Here is a 20115-nt window from a genome sequence, read left to right on the forward strand (position 1 = left end):
ATTAAAAGAAAAAAAATCGCCATTTAGTGCCTCTGTCTTTATGGCACTGTCTGGACTGCAAGAGTGGCGATTCCATTTAGTGGGCACTAAAGGAGGATCACGTTCCTCTTTCTTTCTCTGTGATTCTGAGGTGTAGCCTAGTTTGTGTTGTTGTTTCCGTGTACTTCTGTGTGTGCTTGCAAAAGCTCAAATATGCACTCCTAGAGCTGTATCCACTAAGCATGCAAGCATTATATATATGTACCGCTCAACAGCCCACACACACACACTCACTCAACAATGTTTTCGTCTGCAAATGTGTTTGCGTAAAAAGGAAGGCCTATTCCTACATTAAAATTGTGTGGCTTAAAACTAAGTTGGCATTAGATGCAATTACTATCCATAAATACCCAACTAATAATGCACGACTCGCAATCTCTCCACATGCTTCGAACTTGGTTTTATCAAAACTGTAGCACAAAATAACCATTTAGGCTACCAACCCCACTCAAATCCCTTGAAAATTACCACCAGATAGACCGAACCATTGTCGAAAAGAAAACCTAAGACAAAAATGCAGTCAGATTATTTTGCCAATACTTTTTGAGTCATTGCCTACCACTCTCAATCAATCGGCTTGAAAACGACCATCACATAGGCATAACCATGGTCAATAATAAAATCTATGACAAAAATCCACCAGTCTGTTACTTTTGTCTATACGTCTGTTTATTTAATAGGTATCTTTTAATAGGTATGATACACAGGCACAACTCCATAGTTTCCTCCTCTTTCATAAAGATACGCCAAGGATAAAGCAAATAATTTAAAGGAGTGTTAACATAAAAGTTTTTAAAGTACACAGCTTGGGCGGTGTAAAGAAAATAGCAGCAGGGAAAGGGGGAGGGAAATTGAAAACGAAATCATATTTACAGTCACGAATGCACATAGTTGCATAGTCGGTACAAGGAAAACATTATTACAGATTGTACACGTCACAGTTCTCGATGGCAAAATTGACACCTGTAAATTTATTATTTTGTGTTGAATATTCTGGTCGAAAAGAGAATCGTGGTTTTATGGTAGGCTACAAATACACCAACCAGAGGAAAAGGAAACGTTTAAATGTCCAATATAGGCCTATCATGGATTCCGAATTGTGTTGTAACATTTAATACTATTCAACTAATAATAATTGTGAAATGCACAATTGAATAAACACAATTAAGATTCGTGGGAAATACACGGAAATCCATGTGAACTCGACAACAGCATAGAAATGATTATTCTATATAATCACCTGTATATATGAATAGAAATTATCCTGCGAATGAAGGCTACAGGAAAATATCGCCTTATTAGCATACATACAGCAACCCCAAATGTTAGAAATAGAAATAACCTCATCTTAACATTTAGTTGCTCAACATTGCTGCTGATCTGTTTTTTTGAATTAACTTGAAATGTGTTTATTACTGGTGATAAGAATTCACTGAGAAAAGAGTGTCATTGATCTTTGACTATAATCATTATGCTTTTACACTCCACATGCTCACAATAGGGGGTTTCCAGAAAAGTATTGCAAACGATCTCTGCTTAATTTCTTTTCTTTCATTCTTCGATTCTGAAACCAGATTTTAACCTGTCGGTCAGTGAGGTTCAGCATCCGGGAAAGCTGCATCCGTTTCTCTTTGTTGATGTAAACGTTAAAGAAGAACTCCCGCTCCAATTCTCGGATCTGACATTTGGAGTATGGACACCTCTTCTTCCTTGTGCGAGGAGTACCTGGGGCAATCAATCAGAAAGGACATGATCAGTGAAAGTTCCATGGGATTGTTTGCCATTTACGTACAGATATTCACATGAAGTTAAAGTAGCCACCCACACATATTCACATCAACATAAAGTATATAGCCTCTCTATGTGAATACACTATTCAGGAATTTCGAGAAGCATCAATTTGATCATACCAATTCTGTCAACATCCAACACTGCACGTAACACATCAGACACATCAGTCATAAAGACTGTTAAATTATCACAAGCGCTTGGAGAGCAAAGAATATCAAGTTACAGCCTTTAAGTATGTGTTTATCTCTTACAAATATACAATAACAAGATGTATACGGCTGCAGTTTGCGTTACATTCCCATGGAACTTAACTATCAATGTCCACACTCCTTCATGGCTGTTTGAAATGCATATGTTTATATTTGATGTGAATCCTCTCGTAAAGCTAAAATGGCTTTCGGATCTGAGCCACACTACGTCACAGTGGTGGTCAAAACCTCATGAAAAAGATAAAGTACAACGACACAAAACATATCTGCAGCTATGCCCTGATTGGGCTACATTAGGCTACACAAAGAGTGGGCCTGTGTGTTTGAGTTAGAGATTGTGTGTGTGTGTGTGTGTGTGTGTGTCAATCACTGCAGATTCAGGCATAAATATCTCAGGGCTAACCGAATGGAAAGGTGTCTCACTTGGACAGAATGTGTTTGGTTTAATACTGCAGTACAAAGCTTCAATCCAGGACACAAACTCACACTGGAGTCTCTACGACTGATTACATTTGTATTTTGTATCCTTCTCTCTTTCGTTGCAAGGAAACCACCATAACACAATGCTATTGCTATCCTCGACATTTGCCCAGATACATAGAGATAGATGGATACTTATGAAGCCTGCCTCTAAGTGTACAAGGCTAACAATCTCACAGCATGTCCTTTAGAGTTATAGTTTGCGTGCAAGCTGCTAAAATAGAATTCACAGGATGCCAAAAGCAATGTTTTGCCCAATTGGTTTTTACTCACGACAGCCCAACGCGAAAATCCCTTAAAATGCCCAACGCAAGTTCATGATCAAAGTTAGCATTTGTCACAATAGCGCGCTCTTAAAATTTCACAGACTCCACGATGGAAGCGTCTGTGTATAACATCCTTTTTTTTCAAAGCGCTTTCCCATCGTAAAAATTATTCTCATTGGAAGAAAGAGCTTTGTAGGTTATAATAAAATCCTTTGAATGCTTATAAAACTCCACATAAAATCTGACCGACAAAACACCGGGCTAGTCCCTTTCCCCATTTACAGCTTCTGTACCTACTCGAGTGGCTGTTCTTGCTGGCGCTGCGGTCCTTGGTGGCTGAAGAAGTACACGAGCCCGAATTTGTATGTTCTTCCTCATCCTCTGTGTCCTTGTCTTGGTCTGGGACTCCCGGTAGAGCCGCTGGCTGCTGGGACTTTGTTTCCAGCTTTCTAAACTCGCTCTTTTGTAAACAAGTATCTGCGGACTGATTGTCCGTGCCGCAGTATGCAGTCTCAAAAAAGCGGTCGAAACCTTGAGGGAGGACGCTGTTTTTCCCCACTCCGTGGTAGAACCCTGTGGAGGGATGGTTGGAGCTGGGATGGTGGTTATGGTGGCTGTACACATTCTCGTTCGTTTTCATAAGCATTTCTGTCATGGTGGATGGCGGAAGACAGTCCCTGTGCACCAGTTCCTCTCCAGAGTATAATGATGCATAATTGCTTCTATGGTGCCATTTACTAGAAGGGTCCAATCCATAGGAAACTTCCCGTACCGGCTGCACTTGAGACAGATTTGTGGAATATGGGTAGGTTATCTGCCGCGACGAGGCCTGTGGAAGAAACGAAGAGACGGCAGAAAATTCGGGGACGTAGTAGGTGCAGCTGGGGAGGTAGATGTTAGAGGCGCAGCCCGTTCTTTCCCCAAACTCGGATGTCCGGTCTTTGCGCGTCTGGGAGCAGAAGTTTCCCAGATTCACCGAGTTAAACATCTTTCCCCGTACTCCGTACGATAGATAGATGTTTTGGATTCGAGCTGTAGAAGGGGTAAATTTAGGAAGGCGAGATGACGCGCGATCCGTCTAAGTCGCCCGGAGACACGTGATCGAAAGTAGATATTGTCATATATCAATGTGGAACACTTGGATGTGTAGGAGTGGTTCACTTAGGTAAGATCTAGGAGGTTCAACTATTAATTTTCAAAACACCGCAGGAGCACTAAGAAAACCAGTAACAGATTCCTGTTTGTTGACTTAGGTTATGGCAATTATAAAGAAAAGCATTAGGGGGCTATTTATGTATAGGATATAGCAGACTAAACTTGATTTTGAATTCTACAGGTAAGACTTCACTATTAGGCCTACTATGATTATGATTATTAGTATTGTTATAACTACCACTATAGTATAGCTACTACATGAAACATTAGCATATTGTACAATAGCCTATACTGGTATACAGCGGAATATAGACACTTTTCTCTCATACATTGTAATATATGACTAACCACTACCAGCCTTACTGACAAAGTGTACCGAGATCACTGCGAGGTTAAGACAAATCCATGCTTTATAATGAGACCAAGATTTGAAGACCACACTCGAAGCGCTGCTGTTTTGAAAAGTGTGTTTTCACACTCATATAGCCTAGCAGGCTTTATGCTATTTGTAGGTAGTCTAAATGTCCGTCGTGAATCAATGACTAACCTCTCTGAAACTGCTCACCAAGGCAATGATTGTGAGTGAGTGTTTTTGATTGATATAGGTGTGGTCTTGCTTGAGATATTACAATTTTGAAACGTGGGCATTTTTCATCTAAACCACTGTAATAGCCTATATTTACATTTAGAAACAGCCACCAACAGACTAACATTTCCCTATAATGAAAAAACCCACAAAAAGTAACTATTCAAAATAAGCATATTTGAATACATAGGCTATTTGGCTACATTCCCGTGTTTCAGGGACATTTTTCTATTTAAGTTTTATCCCGGATTTTATTTGATCAAGGCATGGCCTTAATGGAAGCCTACATATCTTTGGTATAGATAATACCCGAGAAACTCAAGACCAAGTTTCCAGGCTGAACATGGAGGAGAGAAGAAAACAAGCTAAGTTTAACCTTGGACGAGGAAGGCGGTCAAAACAACTCTAATCCACCAACCGCAAACTATAACATATCAAGTCATCTTAATTTTGAATCGAGATAGTCTACACGAGAGTGGCTATATTAAAGCTAATGCGTCCAAATAGTCTCCGGGAGGCCATTTATTTTGTTTTGAAGTACAAGGGGGGCTATTTCTGCTTAGTCTCTACTGTCTCATTGGGCAACAAATGAATCGATATGTTATAGAATACTTTCACTGACAGCTGTAGAGCAATAATAAATCCTGTACTATATTTCTAACTTTAGGACTACAGTGTAACTTTAGGAGTAGTTGCCCGATTAAATACACATTGCTTTTCGAAAAGAAAAAACCCCATCTAGGCTACCATTATTGATTTGTTTTAATATGCCTAAGTGCTCCCCGGCAGGATAGGCTAGATTAGTTATCACCTTCATTCAAGGAATGTAAACGTCATTTAATTTGAAAAATATATCTCACAGCTGAAATCCCCATCACAAAGCTCTAAAGTAGAATAGGCCATGTGATCAATTAGAGGAATGATATTTCAATCCTGTAATAAATTGATATATGTATATATTTTTTGAAATACCCTTGTGTGCTCTTTCTCTTATGTGGTAAACTTTTACTGTCGTATACAGAATCACTTGAACCATAATTACCAATCATCTATACAAAGTATGATCATTGTATTGATAAATATCATTAGACTATCAATAGCTTCCTATGTTCCAAAATATGTTTTCTGAAGGGTAACCTGTATGCAAATTATATAATTGCACCTCACAAACTATATTGTTTCAATAGTTTAAACGTAGAAGATTATCATGGTATTAGGATTATGGAATTTTGTATGCTAAGTATGTAAACTTGATGGCCCACTATGTCGCCTAAAAGCACATTTTAGGAAGAAACCCCACTCTTCATCTGATTTTCCATGTAAACCATCAAAAAATAATACTATAATGAGTAGATGTATGTATTTTGTAGAGATGTATATGGCAATGGAATCTGTTTGTTTACAGTCCCCTTTCAGCAGATAAAAGTTGATGTACACGATGTTTGCGTCCAAGTACAAAGAAAGCAGACAGCTGCCCAGACACAGCACTTGAGTTTGACCACTAAAATCCTCTACGCATCTAACCATAAAACGCTGAATGGCTATAAGAAAAAGCGAAATCCCTTTGTTCTATAGAACGCATTAAAGTAACACGGAAAATGAGTTTAAAATTAGTATACACTCTAAGAAGTTCTACCCACACAAGTTCTAACCATACAGACATAGGCTGACTGTCGTTTTGAATTATGAAAACACAAATGGAGAATTCCACGTCACACCACAAGGGACGGGTAAAATAAGTTAAAATCATTTGAGAAAATAGCTGATGTTGGAAAAATGTTAGCTACCATAAGTTAGTCTGGCTATATTGCGCAGTGTTTCGTCGTTTCCCACACATTTGGGCTTAGGGCCTAATATTGTAATAGAAAATGGTGAACGTTTTTGCTCAAGGCGCTTCACATTTATGGGAGAAACGCGCCTCAAGAACTGTTAGAATACAGTTGAATGGGGGACTTCACAGCCTACATTCCAGAAATTAAACCATTCGGAAACGTAATAATAAACTATTCGTATTCACAGGTTGCGGAAACTGTACTGATGTTGTAGGCCTACTGTTTAGTAATTTTGAGAATGGGTTCTAAATGGCACTGATTCTCCAAAGGCAATAACAACATTTACTGTAAACGAAGCCTTAACACGCAACAAATTATTAGTTCCTTTGTGGAATGCATGATCGTCTGCAGCAAGACAACAACCAAAGTAGGCTACATAATAGCCTTCCTGTATAGGCTAATTATCCATAACCTTGTCAGATGTTCTCCAGCAAAGAGAACATGTTTCTGCGCTCTAATGTAGCTGTAGCTCAGTTGGTAGAGCATGGCGCTTGCAACGCCAGGGTTATGGGTTCGTTTCCCACGGGGGGCCCATATGAAAAGGTATGCACTCACTAACTGTAAGTCGCTCTGGATAAGAGCGTCTGCTAAATGACTAAAATGTAAATGTAATGCATAAGGATTCTGAGAATTGGACAAGTTAGGCCTGTACTGAAAGGCTCAATCACAGGAACAGGGATATACCAGTGGTGTGCAATCACAAAAGGAGATGCCAAAACGTTGCCTGGGGTATTACATAAAGGACATGCCCACAACACTTCCGCTTTAAAATCTGGACACAAGCTTGCAAGGAGCAATAAAGTCGTGCGTAATCCTCCTTCGAAGGCCTAAAACTATCCTAGTCATGTCTTACGGCGGTCTAAAGACATCAATCAGGGGATAAGGTTTACCATGTGTTTATTCTTCTTGGATTTAAGTTCAAGTCACAGTTAGCCTATGATATCCCACCCGCAGTAGGACCCTGGAGTTGGATGGCTGGTGCGCCATTTCTCTAAATAAGAAGGGTTTTCGTCACAAATGTTTTTGAATAACCAAAGCCCCTGCCGAATATGTCTACCATGTTGCGAGTACGATTACAAAATGTTCAAAAATACTGCTAGAGCCTTTAACGTAATAGCCACACAGGCCTTTCGAGTTTCCTGGAAGAAAGAGGTGTTGTAAATATTTGCCATTCTCTGCGTAAACATCACTGTTAGGAGAGTACATGCTTTACGACTGTGTCTGAGGAAACTAAGCAATGTATTGCTACCTCACACCATAATTACAATGGATAGTCTAAATCCAAGTGCAGCCTGTTGTTTAGAAGAGAAAGAACTATCTTGACAAAAAGAAAGTAAAACATTAAGTGGAAATAAGTTGCTGTATTAATAAGTCGTATGTGTTTAGCCTAAATCGATAGCATGACTATTGTGTGGTCGGGCTTGAAGCCTATAGCATCATGGGCTATTCCTATTGGGTCATTCTTGAATTGCGGTGGTAAATGCTGTCCCTTGACTTTGGCACCATGTAAAAACACTTTAAAATCACAAAAACGTGACAAATAATACATGTTCCGTTTTATTTAACTGTTATTTAATAAGAAGTCCTTTTTACTGCAAAGCATGTATTTGTATGCATTGTAGAAACTACTGAGGGCTAGCAAATTGGCCTGTCCCACTGGTGATGTGTAGAGGTGTAGTGACATGTTTTGGGGATTTTGAGATATCTATCTATTATTTTGAATGCTAGATAGTGAACAAAATGATTTAATATATTATACAGATCAATAAAAACAAAGAAGGCTATAAAAATACTTTTTTTTAAACTAGTAGACCTATAATGTGTTCCTCAGTTTGATGTCATTGTGTTACTGCCTTGAAAATCGCTGTTTACAAAGATATACATTTTACATTTGACATTTTAGTCATTTAGCAGACGCTCTTATCCAGAGCGACTTACAGTTAGTGAGTGCATACATTTTTCATACAAGGACCTTGAGCATTCTCTCCAGTGGCAAACGGTTATCGGGGGAGGGGCCTATTAAATAAAAATCTTAGCTAATCACCCCCTTTTAGTATGTTATACATTTGAGGATTCCATTGATAATTTGGTGTGTCTAAATCCAAAGTGTCACTTGGTGTTAGTCAATTTAAATGAAGCAAAATGATTAATCATATCACTTTATTAAACTATTTTTAAAGGAATGAGTACTTTAGATTTGAGAATTTGTGGCCTCCATTTCAAAAAATCAAAATGTACATAAAATGTCTCATTGGAGTTACATTCATTGGTGTTACTACATTTACTGGTGGCACAATGTTATCATAATGGTACAAATGGTTCAAAATGTAAATTAAGCTACCGTATTAGTTAATTTAGAATGGGAATATGTAGGCCTACCCAAATACATTTAAATAAAGACAAATATAGTAAAGTCGATTTTTTCCTAAATGCCATGCCAAAATGCCACAGTAATTCAAAAACGACCCTATTCCTTTGCTATTCGGGGACAGACAATATGTGAATAATTTCATCATCCATATTTTTGCTAATGTGTTATGTCAAACGGAAGAAGAATAAAACAGTGGCACCATCTCCAGACGCAGACATTGTCTCGTCACTAAGCACCAAGATGGAAGGAACGCAAAGTTATCCTGTTGAGAGGCGCGAGAGGCGCGAGCGGCCTGCCTGGCCCGCCTCATATTAAAGCGGTCTGAAACCAGGGGTAAATGTGGGAAGCGTGTGTAATCATGTTACTGTCCCCTCATGGCCTAGATACATTTAATTGGATGTAAGTCGGGCTGTTAAACTTGGTTGTATGAGCTGCCAACAGTTTCAAGCACAACAAGAAAGGCCCTGGTTTTTACTGAGGTCTCAGTGAACGCACCTAGCGTGAAAGCATCTGCACTGAGAACCAGTCTAGGTTACAAGATCAGATGATATAAACGCTGTTAAACGGACTCTCCAGAGTCTATTTCTGGACTATAGGAGCACAAAGATTAATAAACAATAGGCCGTTGATTAGTGTTCTCATCACAAAGATAGAATATATAAATTCAAGTTAAATAATTTCCCTTTCTTGGATATTTAAATAGCTTTGCATTATTTTACGCACAAGGTAATATTTTACGCACAATCATTTGGTGGGTTTGACAATAGTATTTTACATTAGTGTGCTCAATAAAATATCGTCATAAATTCTGTGAAAGTGTCAAATTATTTCACACATACTGGCTGGTGATTTTGTGACCACAGGTGGCAATCCTCCTCCATATTTATCCAGTGATGTATTAAAGTAGAAACAAAATATTTTTCTGCTCATCTGAGGTATTTATCATAATATTATTGACTGGTCAACTCCTTTTTACTGCAGCACAGCACAGTGCAGTCGGCATCCCCAAAACAAAACCAACTAAGGTTTGGCCTACTTTTGAACATTCATTAAAATTCAATAAAAATGCAATAATAGCAGGCCTAACTATACTATTGATCATTATGAGACCAAATAACAAACTATATTTACGTTTGTAAACAGTTATAAAATCTCCATCTATTATTTTGCGCCTACATAAAAAAAGAACATTCCTTCCCACAATTTGTTTTGCATAGTCCGGATATGAAAAATACTTATTGCAAAATGTGTACAGATTAATACACTACATGACCAAAAGTATGTGGACGCCTGCTCGTCAAACATCTCATTCCAAAATAATGGGCATTCATTTGGTGTTGGTCCCCCCTTTGCTGCTATAACAGCCTCCACTCTTCTGGGAAGGCTTTCCACTAGATGTTGAAACATTGCTGCATGGACTTGCTTCGATTCAGCCACAAGAGCATTAGCGAGGTCGGGCACTGATGTTGGGCGATTAGGCCTGGCTCGCAGACGGCGTTCCAATTCATCCCAAAGGTGTTCGATGGGGTTGAGGGCAGGGCTCTGCGCAGGCCAGTCAAGTTCTTCCACACTGATCTCGACAAACCATTGACCTCGCTTTGTGCATGGGGGTATTGTCATGCTGAAACAGGAAAGGGCCTTCCCCAAACTGTTGCCACAAAGTTGGAAGCACAGACTTGTCTAGAATGTCATTGTATGCTGTTGCGTTAATAATTCCAATCACTGTAACTAAGGGGCCTAGCCCGAACCATGAAAAACAGCCCCTGACCATTATTCCTCCTTCACCAACTTACAGTTGGCACTATGCGTTCGGGCAGGTAGAATTCTCCTGGCATCCGCAAAACCCAGATTCGTCCGTCGGACTGCCAGATTGTGAAACGTGATTCATCACTCCAGACAACGCGTTTCCACTGCTCCAGAGTCCAATGGCGGTGAGCTTTACACCTCTCCAGCCAACTCTTGGCATTGCGCATGGTGATCTTAGGCTTGTGTGTGGCTGCTCAGCCGTGGAAACCCATTTCATTAAGCTTCCGACAAACAGTTCTTGTGCTGACGTTGCCTCCAGAGGCAGTTTGGAACTCAGTAGTGAGTATTGCAACCGAGGACATAGGATTTTTACGCGCTATGCGCTTCAGCACTCTGTGGTCCCATTCTGTAAGTTTGTGTGTCCTACTCTACTAGGCCTACTTTATTGGTATTATTTGCTGCAATATTTTTTGTACTATTGTTTCAAACGATGAATTAGCATAGCAAACCCCTGTTATTGTGCATTTGTCAATAAAGATGGATCCCATTTGCCATATGCCTTTCCCTGTCCGAGTTTTTGACCTAACCTTTCAAGTCAAAACCAGTTTCATCAACGTCATTTCCCATGCAGTAAGAGTTCAGATACAATGGCAAAGATCGAAGATTTCAATATATGTGTTTATCTTTATGTTGTGCAACACATAGATCAAATATAACTTTAGAATGCCAAATTATTTAATTTAGCAAATGAAGGAGGTCGCCGCTGTGTTGATCAGTGAGCTAAGTAGGTCTGTGCACGCGTATCCAATTCCCGCCTTTCCTTAGAAACAAAAGGCAACGCAGCATTGAACACTAAACACTGAGCACTGAACAACGCACAGCGCACATATAGGCTTGCAGCACTAAAGTGCATGCATAGGCATATTGACTTAAATAACACTTCAAGGCCTATTCAAGCAGCATATGTCTGCTGCTCGAATGTTGCCTATTGCTAAAATGAAACGTATAGGAGTATTTTGTAAAGTAGGCCTAAACAGTATTTTCACTGAAGTAGAATAGTGTAGTTCTATTTCCTTACCTTATCGTCTCACATATAAGACAATGCATTGTCTGTATGTACCAGAGTCACAAATAAAGCACTGAATCAATCTGTGTCAATTTCTGCTGCACAACTACAAGGCTAACAGTGCAGATCTGAAAGAAGTTTAGAAGAGCTCAAAGTAAGCAAATTATCCATGGTGTTCAATGCATTTTACCAATGGCAAGTAAAACAAAAGACAAGACAGGAAACTAGCTAGACGGTTGTTTTTGTTGTCCTCCCAGTCTGAGACAATTCACAGTTTTCTATTGCAGCCAGTAAGTCAGTCAGTCAGTGTGTTGGTGCATTAGGGATCCATATAAGGTGCATACTAACTTGACCTTCAATGTGTGCACTGCTCCCGCCCACACGTATCAGTGAGGGGAGTGGGGGTGAGGAGAAGCTATAGAACACTCCCCACAACTGTGTATAGGCCTCTAAAAAGATTGTGCATGCATACTTAATTTTAGACAAATAACAAATAGGCCTACATACTGTGGAGCTTTGGCAGATCAAAATCCAGTTGTTGATTGAACAAGGTAACAAATGCCATGCCATGCCACATAACAGTGAGTGGTATACGCCATGCCACAGAAGCTGACGAAAAATCCGGTAACAAATTCAAAAATTAGCTGCAAATACATAGTTCAGGTTTAGTAATCACAGCGTTTGGTTTGTCTGGACTAAAGGATTTAGACAAGAAAAAGGTCTCCAAGAAACGCTAATGGGGGACATTCTGGTACACATGTTGAAATGCCAAGCATTTATGTGGGTCTAGATGGACAACGTTTTCTGATACGTCCTCAAATGTTTTCATTTTTGTGAAAATTACTTCTATAAATTATGTTACTATTATTATTATTATTAGTAGTAGGCCTAGTAGTGGTATTATTTATATTGATAGTACAAGCATTAGGCTGTTATTATTAGCTCATTACTATTAGGCTAGAATTAGAATTAGCATAAGGATGTTCATAATAATTTGGTAGTTATACCCACTGACGAAGCCGTCTCTTTTTCAGCAATTAATAATGTAAACATATCATTATGGCTATTTTAGGTAGACCTTGTTTTAGTAGACACACACACACACGTGCACACACAAACACACACACACGCACACACACACACACAGTTGGGTGCATGGAAATAATATTGCACATTGCTCACTCATTTCCGTCTCTCTAACCAGCTCGTTGCCATAAACGGCATGATAGAGACTGAGAGAAAGGTGGCCGGGCCGGGAGCCTAATAGACCACATGGCTATCTGTGACATTGTGAAGTTCTCTGTGAAGGGTATGCACCGGTGCAGCTCACTGACCTTTGAGACCGGCCGCGAGGGGAGACAAGCCACCATAAACAGATTTAGCCAGTCTCAAAGTCAAAAGCGCCCAGGAGCATTAAACAAGGCCATTGTTAAGATCGCTGCGCATGCAGCCAACATATCTATAGTAGGCCCACACGAAGATCGACTAAATGTGGTTTGAGAGATTGGTCCTTCGGTGACATAACCACAATATTTTGTAGGCTCTATAGTCCTCAAGAGTGCCTCTTTTTCATGACAAGGCTTACTTGGCTCGGCACAATAAACCTTTCTTGGCCTTCATTGCATGGGTAGGCATATGCGTAAAAGCACGTTTATAACACTAGAAGTAGTATTACGCAATTTACTAGAGGGCCTATAACCTAACCCAACGTCGAATACGTGTTTTGGAAGAGGGAAAATAACACGGGGAGAAAATAAAAAGCTGAGGTCTGATGTGATTGATTGCTTATGAACTCCATTTGCTAAGATACAAATAACTAACAATTGTTTTGGAATGAGGGCATATCCTACACAATATCCTGACAATATGTATATATTATATTACATAACATACAAAATACTTATAGCATTATTATAAAAAAATACTGTGCAGTACTAGGCTAATATTGGTCTAGTAACACTACTAATATTATTAGTAATACAATATATTATATATTGTAACACATCAAAGAAGTGTTCAACATTGAAATTGCAAGAACATTATATGCGTGATCTCTGCGTAAAGTCACTTGATATTGAACTCCAATGAGTACAAACACAGAATACAACCCGAATCTTTTAGACATGTCAAATACCAGGTTTCAGAGGTCAAGTTTGCATGCATTCACTTCTATTAACGACAGTATAATCTAAAATATTTGGACTATTATAGACTGCATTTGCAACCCAAAATCAGGACCACAAGATTCCTTTGCCTTGTGCGTAAAATGCACATATTTCCACCATGCCTTCTCCATAATGTCTTAGGTTGAATACATTTAAACGTTAATTATTTTAATTAAATATTAGAAAACGGATGCATCACTAAACAACTATTCAGACGATTGCTAGTTGTGACAATAGTACCCAATATCCGCTCTCTCTCTCTCCTTTCTTCATTTTATCTATAAGCAAGTCCAGAGGCTGGTGCTAGAGCGTATGGTAAAAGTATTATGGTGCAATGCATCTCTCCATTGATGACTCAATGCACCTCTCAATATCTTGACTGTAGAAACTATTAATACACACATTGGAATGTAGGTTAGTTAAAAGGGCAAATTCACAAGAAGATTATTACAGAATATAGAAATTAAGCTGAAAGGGATAGTAAATATGGCAACGTTTTCTAGTAACACCTCAATGTGATGATGGATCAAAATGTGCAGTCTTCTAAATTCTCAACGAATTCATGTTCATGCACAAGTTATTGGTGAGATACTTGCCTTTTGCCAAGTAAGCTATTGGCAAAAGGCATAAGTGGCAGCAGTGTATGATGGATGTGTTTGGATCATACAGGGACTAACTCAGACCACTTGGCTGGTGCCATAAGTCGGTCGCTGGAGCCGGTCTACTACAGTTCACTGAAATGTCAACAACTGATCTCAACTCAGAAAAAACACAAGCCGACAATTTAATGTGACAAGGCTTTAATTCCCAATACTTTTTTTATTTGCAAAGATAATTATGTTTGAGAGTTATTTGGCTGATATCTGCAATACAAACTCCATATTTCTTTGCACCTGTCTTTACCATATAGCGAGTGCTCGTATGGTTTTAAAATCCCAAATAAGAGGGCTATATAGGCTACTTGTTCATACCCCATCAATTTGACCTAAATAATAATTTTTCGGACCACAGTAATCGTACGTTTATTGAAACAACATGTAGGTTAAATATAATCAAAATACTCAGCCAAGTATTAGTTTCAGGATATTATAACTGGAATGTAGGCCTATTACTGATTTAAATGGCTATTGTGTGTTCGAGTCACTGTTTAGCGTTTCAGCTACATTGACCACCTGGCTTTTGAACTGTAAGGTTTGTTTATAGTCTAATATTTAGATGAGTGAGCTATATTCAACTTATTGTATATGTATATGTTTGACATGCTGCCGCTCTCCGAGTAACATATACAGTATTAGAGGTCTTCAGAATGTTTGTTTTAGAAGACAAAGGGAAACAAAATAAATGTATATCGTGTATTCAACGCAACATCCGTGCGTAATGCTCAAATGGGACTCATTTGTTGTACCATTATATCACATAATACAGTATTTAAAATCACAGCATAATGATGGTGGTAAGACCAGTTATATTTTTAAAGATTCTGTTTATTAGAAACCTTACTCATACATAGATACATTCATGTCATTATTACTTTTATACAAGAAAATGTTTTAAGCAGCCCTCACAAGCGCAAATAAGGGAATGCGATATTGTACAAGAGAACAATAACATAAAGCACTATTACACTGGGAGAGGGTATCCTGAAATAGCATGTAAATAGTACCATATCATTTAATATAACCACGTCATCCCCTTACAACCGCAAATAATGGATTGCGAGATTGTATTCTACAGGACGGAATAACGGAACGTTAACATGAAACACTATTACATTTTTTAAAACTAGGCAAGTCAGTTAAGAACAACTTATTATTTACAATGACGGCCTACCCCGGCCAAACCCGGATGATGCTGGGTCAATTATGCGCCGCCCTATGGGACTCCTAATCACGGCCGGATTGTGATACAGTCTGGAATCGAACCAGGATCTGTAGTGACGCCTCCAGCACTGAGATGCAGTGCCTTAGACTGCTGCGCCACTAGGATGTAAATAGCACAATATCACATAATTTCCATACTTTTACAATTTGATACACGTTATGAGGTAAGAGACATAGAACATAGCGAATATCAAACACAGTACAAACCGTAGTCAGCAACTCCGACCAATACTACAATAATGATAATATAATAGTAATAATAAGCATACTTTCATAATAAAGGTTTCATATTTATTTGCCTTAAAATGCAACGACATTTCTTTAAATCTTTCAGTCGTTTCTACTTTTTTTTCAATATTTCACATAATCACTAACATGCTGCAAGTATCTTTCACAGCCATTTATAGGTTTGAATCCATATACATTCAATATAATGTGCTGTCCAGATTTTAAAGGAGCACACACAGCGTTTAGATTGTGTATCTCATGTATGTTTATAATATGATATTTCTTTCCACTAAGCTTATTTTTCACTTCAAGTTTATATCTACTTTCAATGATCACAATTTCAATTGTGCACTTTTCTAGCAGTAACTGTTATCCTCTGGGCTATATCAGGTACAAAACGCTTATTGAGTGTCTATGGGATTTGCATTTATATGAAGAACACATGCACCTCAGTGTGTTATTGCCATAAGGAAATCCAGCAACTGTATTGTGGAATACTAATTTAATAATAATTGTCAGCACAACTATGAGAACTATCTTTCTTTGATAGCAGACAGCACAAAAGCTTGTTTAAACAGCAACATCATCTGTTCTGATCCAAACACTTTTAGAAAAAAAGGTGCTATCTAGAAGGGAAAAGAGTTCTTCGCTGTCCCCATAGGATAACCCTTTGATAAACCCTTTTTGGTTCCAAGTACAACCATTTCAGTTCCAGGTAGAACCCTTTTGGGTTCCATTTCACAGAGGGTTCTACATGGAACCCAAAAGGGTTCCACGTGGAACAAAAAATAGTTATATCTGGAATCCCTAACCATAAGCTTTCCTGCAGTCAAATGATCCAGTTTAATGTCATTATAATTTTTCATAAGTTCCTAATTAATAAACATTTTTCATTTTAAAAACGCCACAGTCTTCTGTGATGTATAGAACGTGTAATATTGGGATGCAAACCCAAAATGTAATACATTTAAACTCTTTATCTGACATGGTACACGTGTCTTCTTTTTTGTAAGCCCATAACCATGTGTGTGAGGTGTATACTTTTGTTTCAAAGTAGATTTGTTTAAGACTACCAAGAAACACTCTGTGTGACCCTGATTTAGCCCACTGCAGTAAAAGGTTAACCCTTAACCTTACCTCAATCATAACCCTTACCTAACCCTAACTATAACCTTAAACCTTACCTTAACCGTTTTTAAATGTCGACTTCAACGGGGTGACGTCAGAGTTGGGACGTCCCAAGGATCGTTTAGACTTTTCCAGTCCCCTATGCTATGGAGACAGCCGAATAACCCTTATGGATCCTTTTTTCTAAGAGTGAACGCTAAAGTTATTCAGAGGCGGTTGGCTCAGAGGGGGGAGATGAGGAGAGAGGCAATGAAAAAAATATGAAAATATCTCGAAAAGGTTGTCAGCACATGAACGAATTCATGGCAAATAATAGTTAAATGCGCTGCAGCCATAAAGAGGTTGGCATGGATTTTGTGCGGCTTGGAGTCTGAATCGGTGCCGGTGACAGTGAACGTGACCAAACATGTGCCCAAACACGTGGTGGAGACTACGAAAAGTAGATAAGGGTATTGTGTTCTGCATCAATTACACGTGAACTTTGGGAGATATTAAACAACTGGAAATGTCCTCACTGTCAGTGACAATGAATGCGCCTAAAGGGGATTCATTTAGGCCTACATTGGAGAATTGGCCTGATTACAGGTTCATCTCTCAATCTGGCCTCATTTATTTATTAGGCTATATTGCTTTTCATTTAGTTCATTTAGTTTTCAAATTCATATTTACTGGCCATATGACTAATAAGGATTATTACGCGGTTATAAGTCATTTATCAGAATAAATTATTCATTTTTAAGGGCTTGGGAACTTACTAGAGTCTAGGACACCATGCACTAATTCCATCCTTTAGGCCTATCCGGCGGGGGACGCAAGAATATCATCTCACAGTTTATAAACGTCCGTATAAGTGTTTTACCATAACACTATACAGGCAGTACTATCTGGCATAACTCTGCAGAGATTCTAAGTTATGGCAGCAGTATCACTTGATCGTTTTCTTTGGGGCCTACACCTTAAACAGTTTCCTGAACATTTTGTACCTCCTGTGTGATGGAGATTTAGTGAGAGTAGGCTAGGTGCTTGCATGCATTTATAGCAATTGCAGACAGGATAAATACTGCCTATCAATCGAGTCTCCGTATGCTGATGCCTCTCTACTAAATCTAAAAGAAGGACAAAGCTTGCTCCCTCATCATCAGTCTCTTCTTCTTCATACGCCGGTTCTGGAACCAGATTTTAACCTGTTGGTCGCTGAGGTTGAGGCGGTCAGAGAGCTCCCTCCGCCGCTGTCTGGTGATGAACTCATTCAGCATGAACTCGCCCTCCAGTTCGGCCAGTTGGAGCTTGGAGTAGGGCTTGCGTTTCTTTCTGGTCCGGCTGTGCATCGGGTACCACGGGGCACCTGGAGGGGGCATACAACGGATGGATAAGTCACAACAGTTAGGGCTACAATTTAAGCTCACCGTCACCTCCAAGGCGAGGCTATACTCTCCTTACAATGTGACTTCCTGTGCTGTGCACATACACACAACGTGTTGTGTTACACTTGACTTGTTTTGGTCTGCAGTCTATGTAGACCTTAGACTCAGTCTGAATCTCATTCAATGACATGGGGCATGTTTGTTCAGAAGCAGCAGCTGGAATTGTCTGTTTCCTTCTTTTCGTGTTTGTACATTAAGTCAAAGGGACCACTAATTTACAGTAGTTTGTGTCACATGCAGTTTTCCTGATGCAGTTAAATCTACATTTACGCGATAATTAGGCATAAATGTTTCCTTGCAAATACCCCTACTTATTTACCAGTTTCCAGCCATATTAAACGACTCCTTATAGTACACAGCGACATATATTAATTCCGTTTACGAGTCATTAAAACGAAATCCCTCTCTATTCGATGCAGTCATCCACAGCGCATTACCTCTTTAAATCACTGCACTCATTTGTGTGCGTAATCTGTGCGTAATAGACATGTTCTAACAAGCTATCTGATCCAAATAGACCGAACTGATACATTCACATGGATAAGGTTATTCAGAATTATTTATCTCTGACTCTGAGACACATGCAGTGGCAGTAAGACGTGAGACCGTGGCCTAAAATGGTCTGCGGTCTATAGACTCCTAGTTGGTTCTATCAATAACAGTACACAAACACTTGAAGCATGATGTAACATTGTATAGCAACCCCTAGAAGCGTTTGTACAACACGCATGTCAAGTCGCCTGCAGGCAAAAATCAAAACAATGTGATGAGCATCATGATAACGAATTCTTAGCCTACAACAAATCCCTGCCTATGCTGAACTAGTACGATTCATTTGATAATTAACAAGCATCTTTGGGATTGCTAATATCATATAACAGTGTCTGGATGAATGAGAATGGGACCCACCTCCGCCTGCAGCTATGTTGCCCGAGTGGACGGTGTGGTTTCCCGGTGACACCAGGGTCTGAGGGTCGCTGGAGGACGGTTTGCTGCCCTCATTGAGAGGCGAGGAGTTGGAATCGGATTCCAGAGATAGGCAGGACTGCGGGTCTTGAGTGAGTTGCTCGGTCCCATAATCATACTTGGAAAAGGCACCACTGTTGTTGCTGCCCATGCCAGTGTGCATACCGTGATCAGATGTTATGGATGATGATGTGTCCCTCACTCTATCCTCTCGTTTTAGGCTGCTCCCGCCACCCCCGGAACAGTTCTCTCTGCTGCTTGCGCTGCCGTTGCTATAATAACATTTACCCTCCTCCGGTCGAGTAATTTCACACGACCGGTTGAAAGAAGGGTTAATAGATACGGGGCTGCTAAAGTAGGATTGAGAGTATCCATTGCACGGCTCCGATGGGTTCCACGGGAGGGAGCAAACATTGTCCCTTCTCGGGTAGGGGAGAGATGGCAGCCCCGCCAGTTGTCCCCCCGAGGCTCTGAAATTCGGAAAGTAAAAAGTGTCTCCAGTGTGGATGTTTACCAAAGGTCCCACAAACCCGGGATTAAGAAGATTATGCTCGCCCATTTCCGCGGGCCCGACAAACAGCTTCTAGTTTATTGCAATCTGACATTTAACGTAGTTAAACCTGGGGGTGCAACTGATTGGTCAACCCCAACTGACGTGGTCTGAGGGCTAATTTATTCTACATCAGGGTACCACCCACTTTGTCCATCTCAGACAAAACAAAACATTAACTTCTGTATTATGGGGGTTTATATGCTTTTTAAAAAATACTATAAATATTTTAT

The 20115-nt window shown here is 39.5% G+C and overlaps 2 protein-coding genes across 2 annotated transcripts; both read right to left on the minus strand.

Annotated features, from left to right (window-relative positions):
- Positions 1-425: 425 nt before the first annotated feature.
- Positions 426-4514, minus strand: LOC311150182 (homeobox protein Hox-C11a-like). The gene is made up of 2 exons (XM_084187521.1): positions 3083-4514; positions 426-1764 (listed from the first exon to the last, which is right to left on the minus strand). Exons 1-2 carry the CDS (start codon positions 3771-3773, stop codon positions 1532-1534), a joined length of 924 nt encoding a protein of 307 aa, XP_084043647.1. The 5' UTR covers positions 3774-4514; the 3' UTR covers positions 426-1531.
- A 10671-nt stretch (positions 4515-15185) lies between these two features.
- On the minus strand, positions 15186-19911 carry LOC311150184 (homeobox protein Hox-C12a-like). Its single transcript, XM_084187523.1, has 2 exons — positions 19276-19911; positions 15186-18287 (listed from the first exon to the last, which is right to left on the minus strand). The coding sequence occupies exons 1-2, from the start codon at positions 19889-19891 to the stop codon at positions 18049-18051; spliced, it is 855 nt and encodes a 284-aa protein (XP_084043649.1). The 5' UTR covers positions 19892-19911; the 3' UTR covers positions 15186-18048.
- Positions 19912-20115: the final 204 nt, after the last annotated feature.

This window comes from Coregonus lavaretus (assembly GCF_964263955.1).
Source record: "Coregonus lavaretus genome assembly, chromosome: 22".
In the NCBI taxonomy this organism is placed as follows: domain Eukaryota; kingdom Metazoa; phylum Chordata; class Actinopteri; order Salmoniformes; family Salmonidae; genus Coregonus; species Coregonus lavaretus.

Excerpts from the sequence above, each read along its gene's own strand:
- LOC311150182 (XM_084187521.1), bottom strand. The coding sequence starts at position 3,773 with ATGTTTAACTCGGTGAATCTGGGAAACTTCTGCTCCCAGACGCGCAAA. Across the intron at positions 1,765-3,082 it reads CAGCAAGAACAGCCACTCGA|GTACTCCTCGCACAAGGAAG; the intron begins GTAGGTACAGAA and ends TGATTGCCCCAG.
- LOC311150184 (XM_084187523.1), bottom strand. The coding sequence starts at position 19,891 with ATGGGCGAGCATAATCTTCTTAATCCCGGGTTTGTGGGACCTTTGGTA. Across the intron at positions 18,288-19,275 it reads CAACATAGCTGCAGGCGGAG|GTGCCCCGTGGTACCCGATG; the intron begins GTGGGTCCCATT and ends TGCCCCCTCCAG.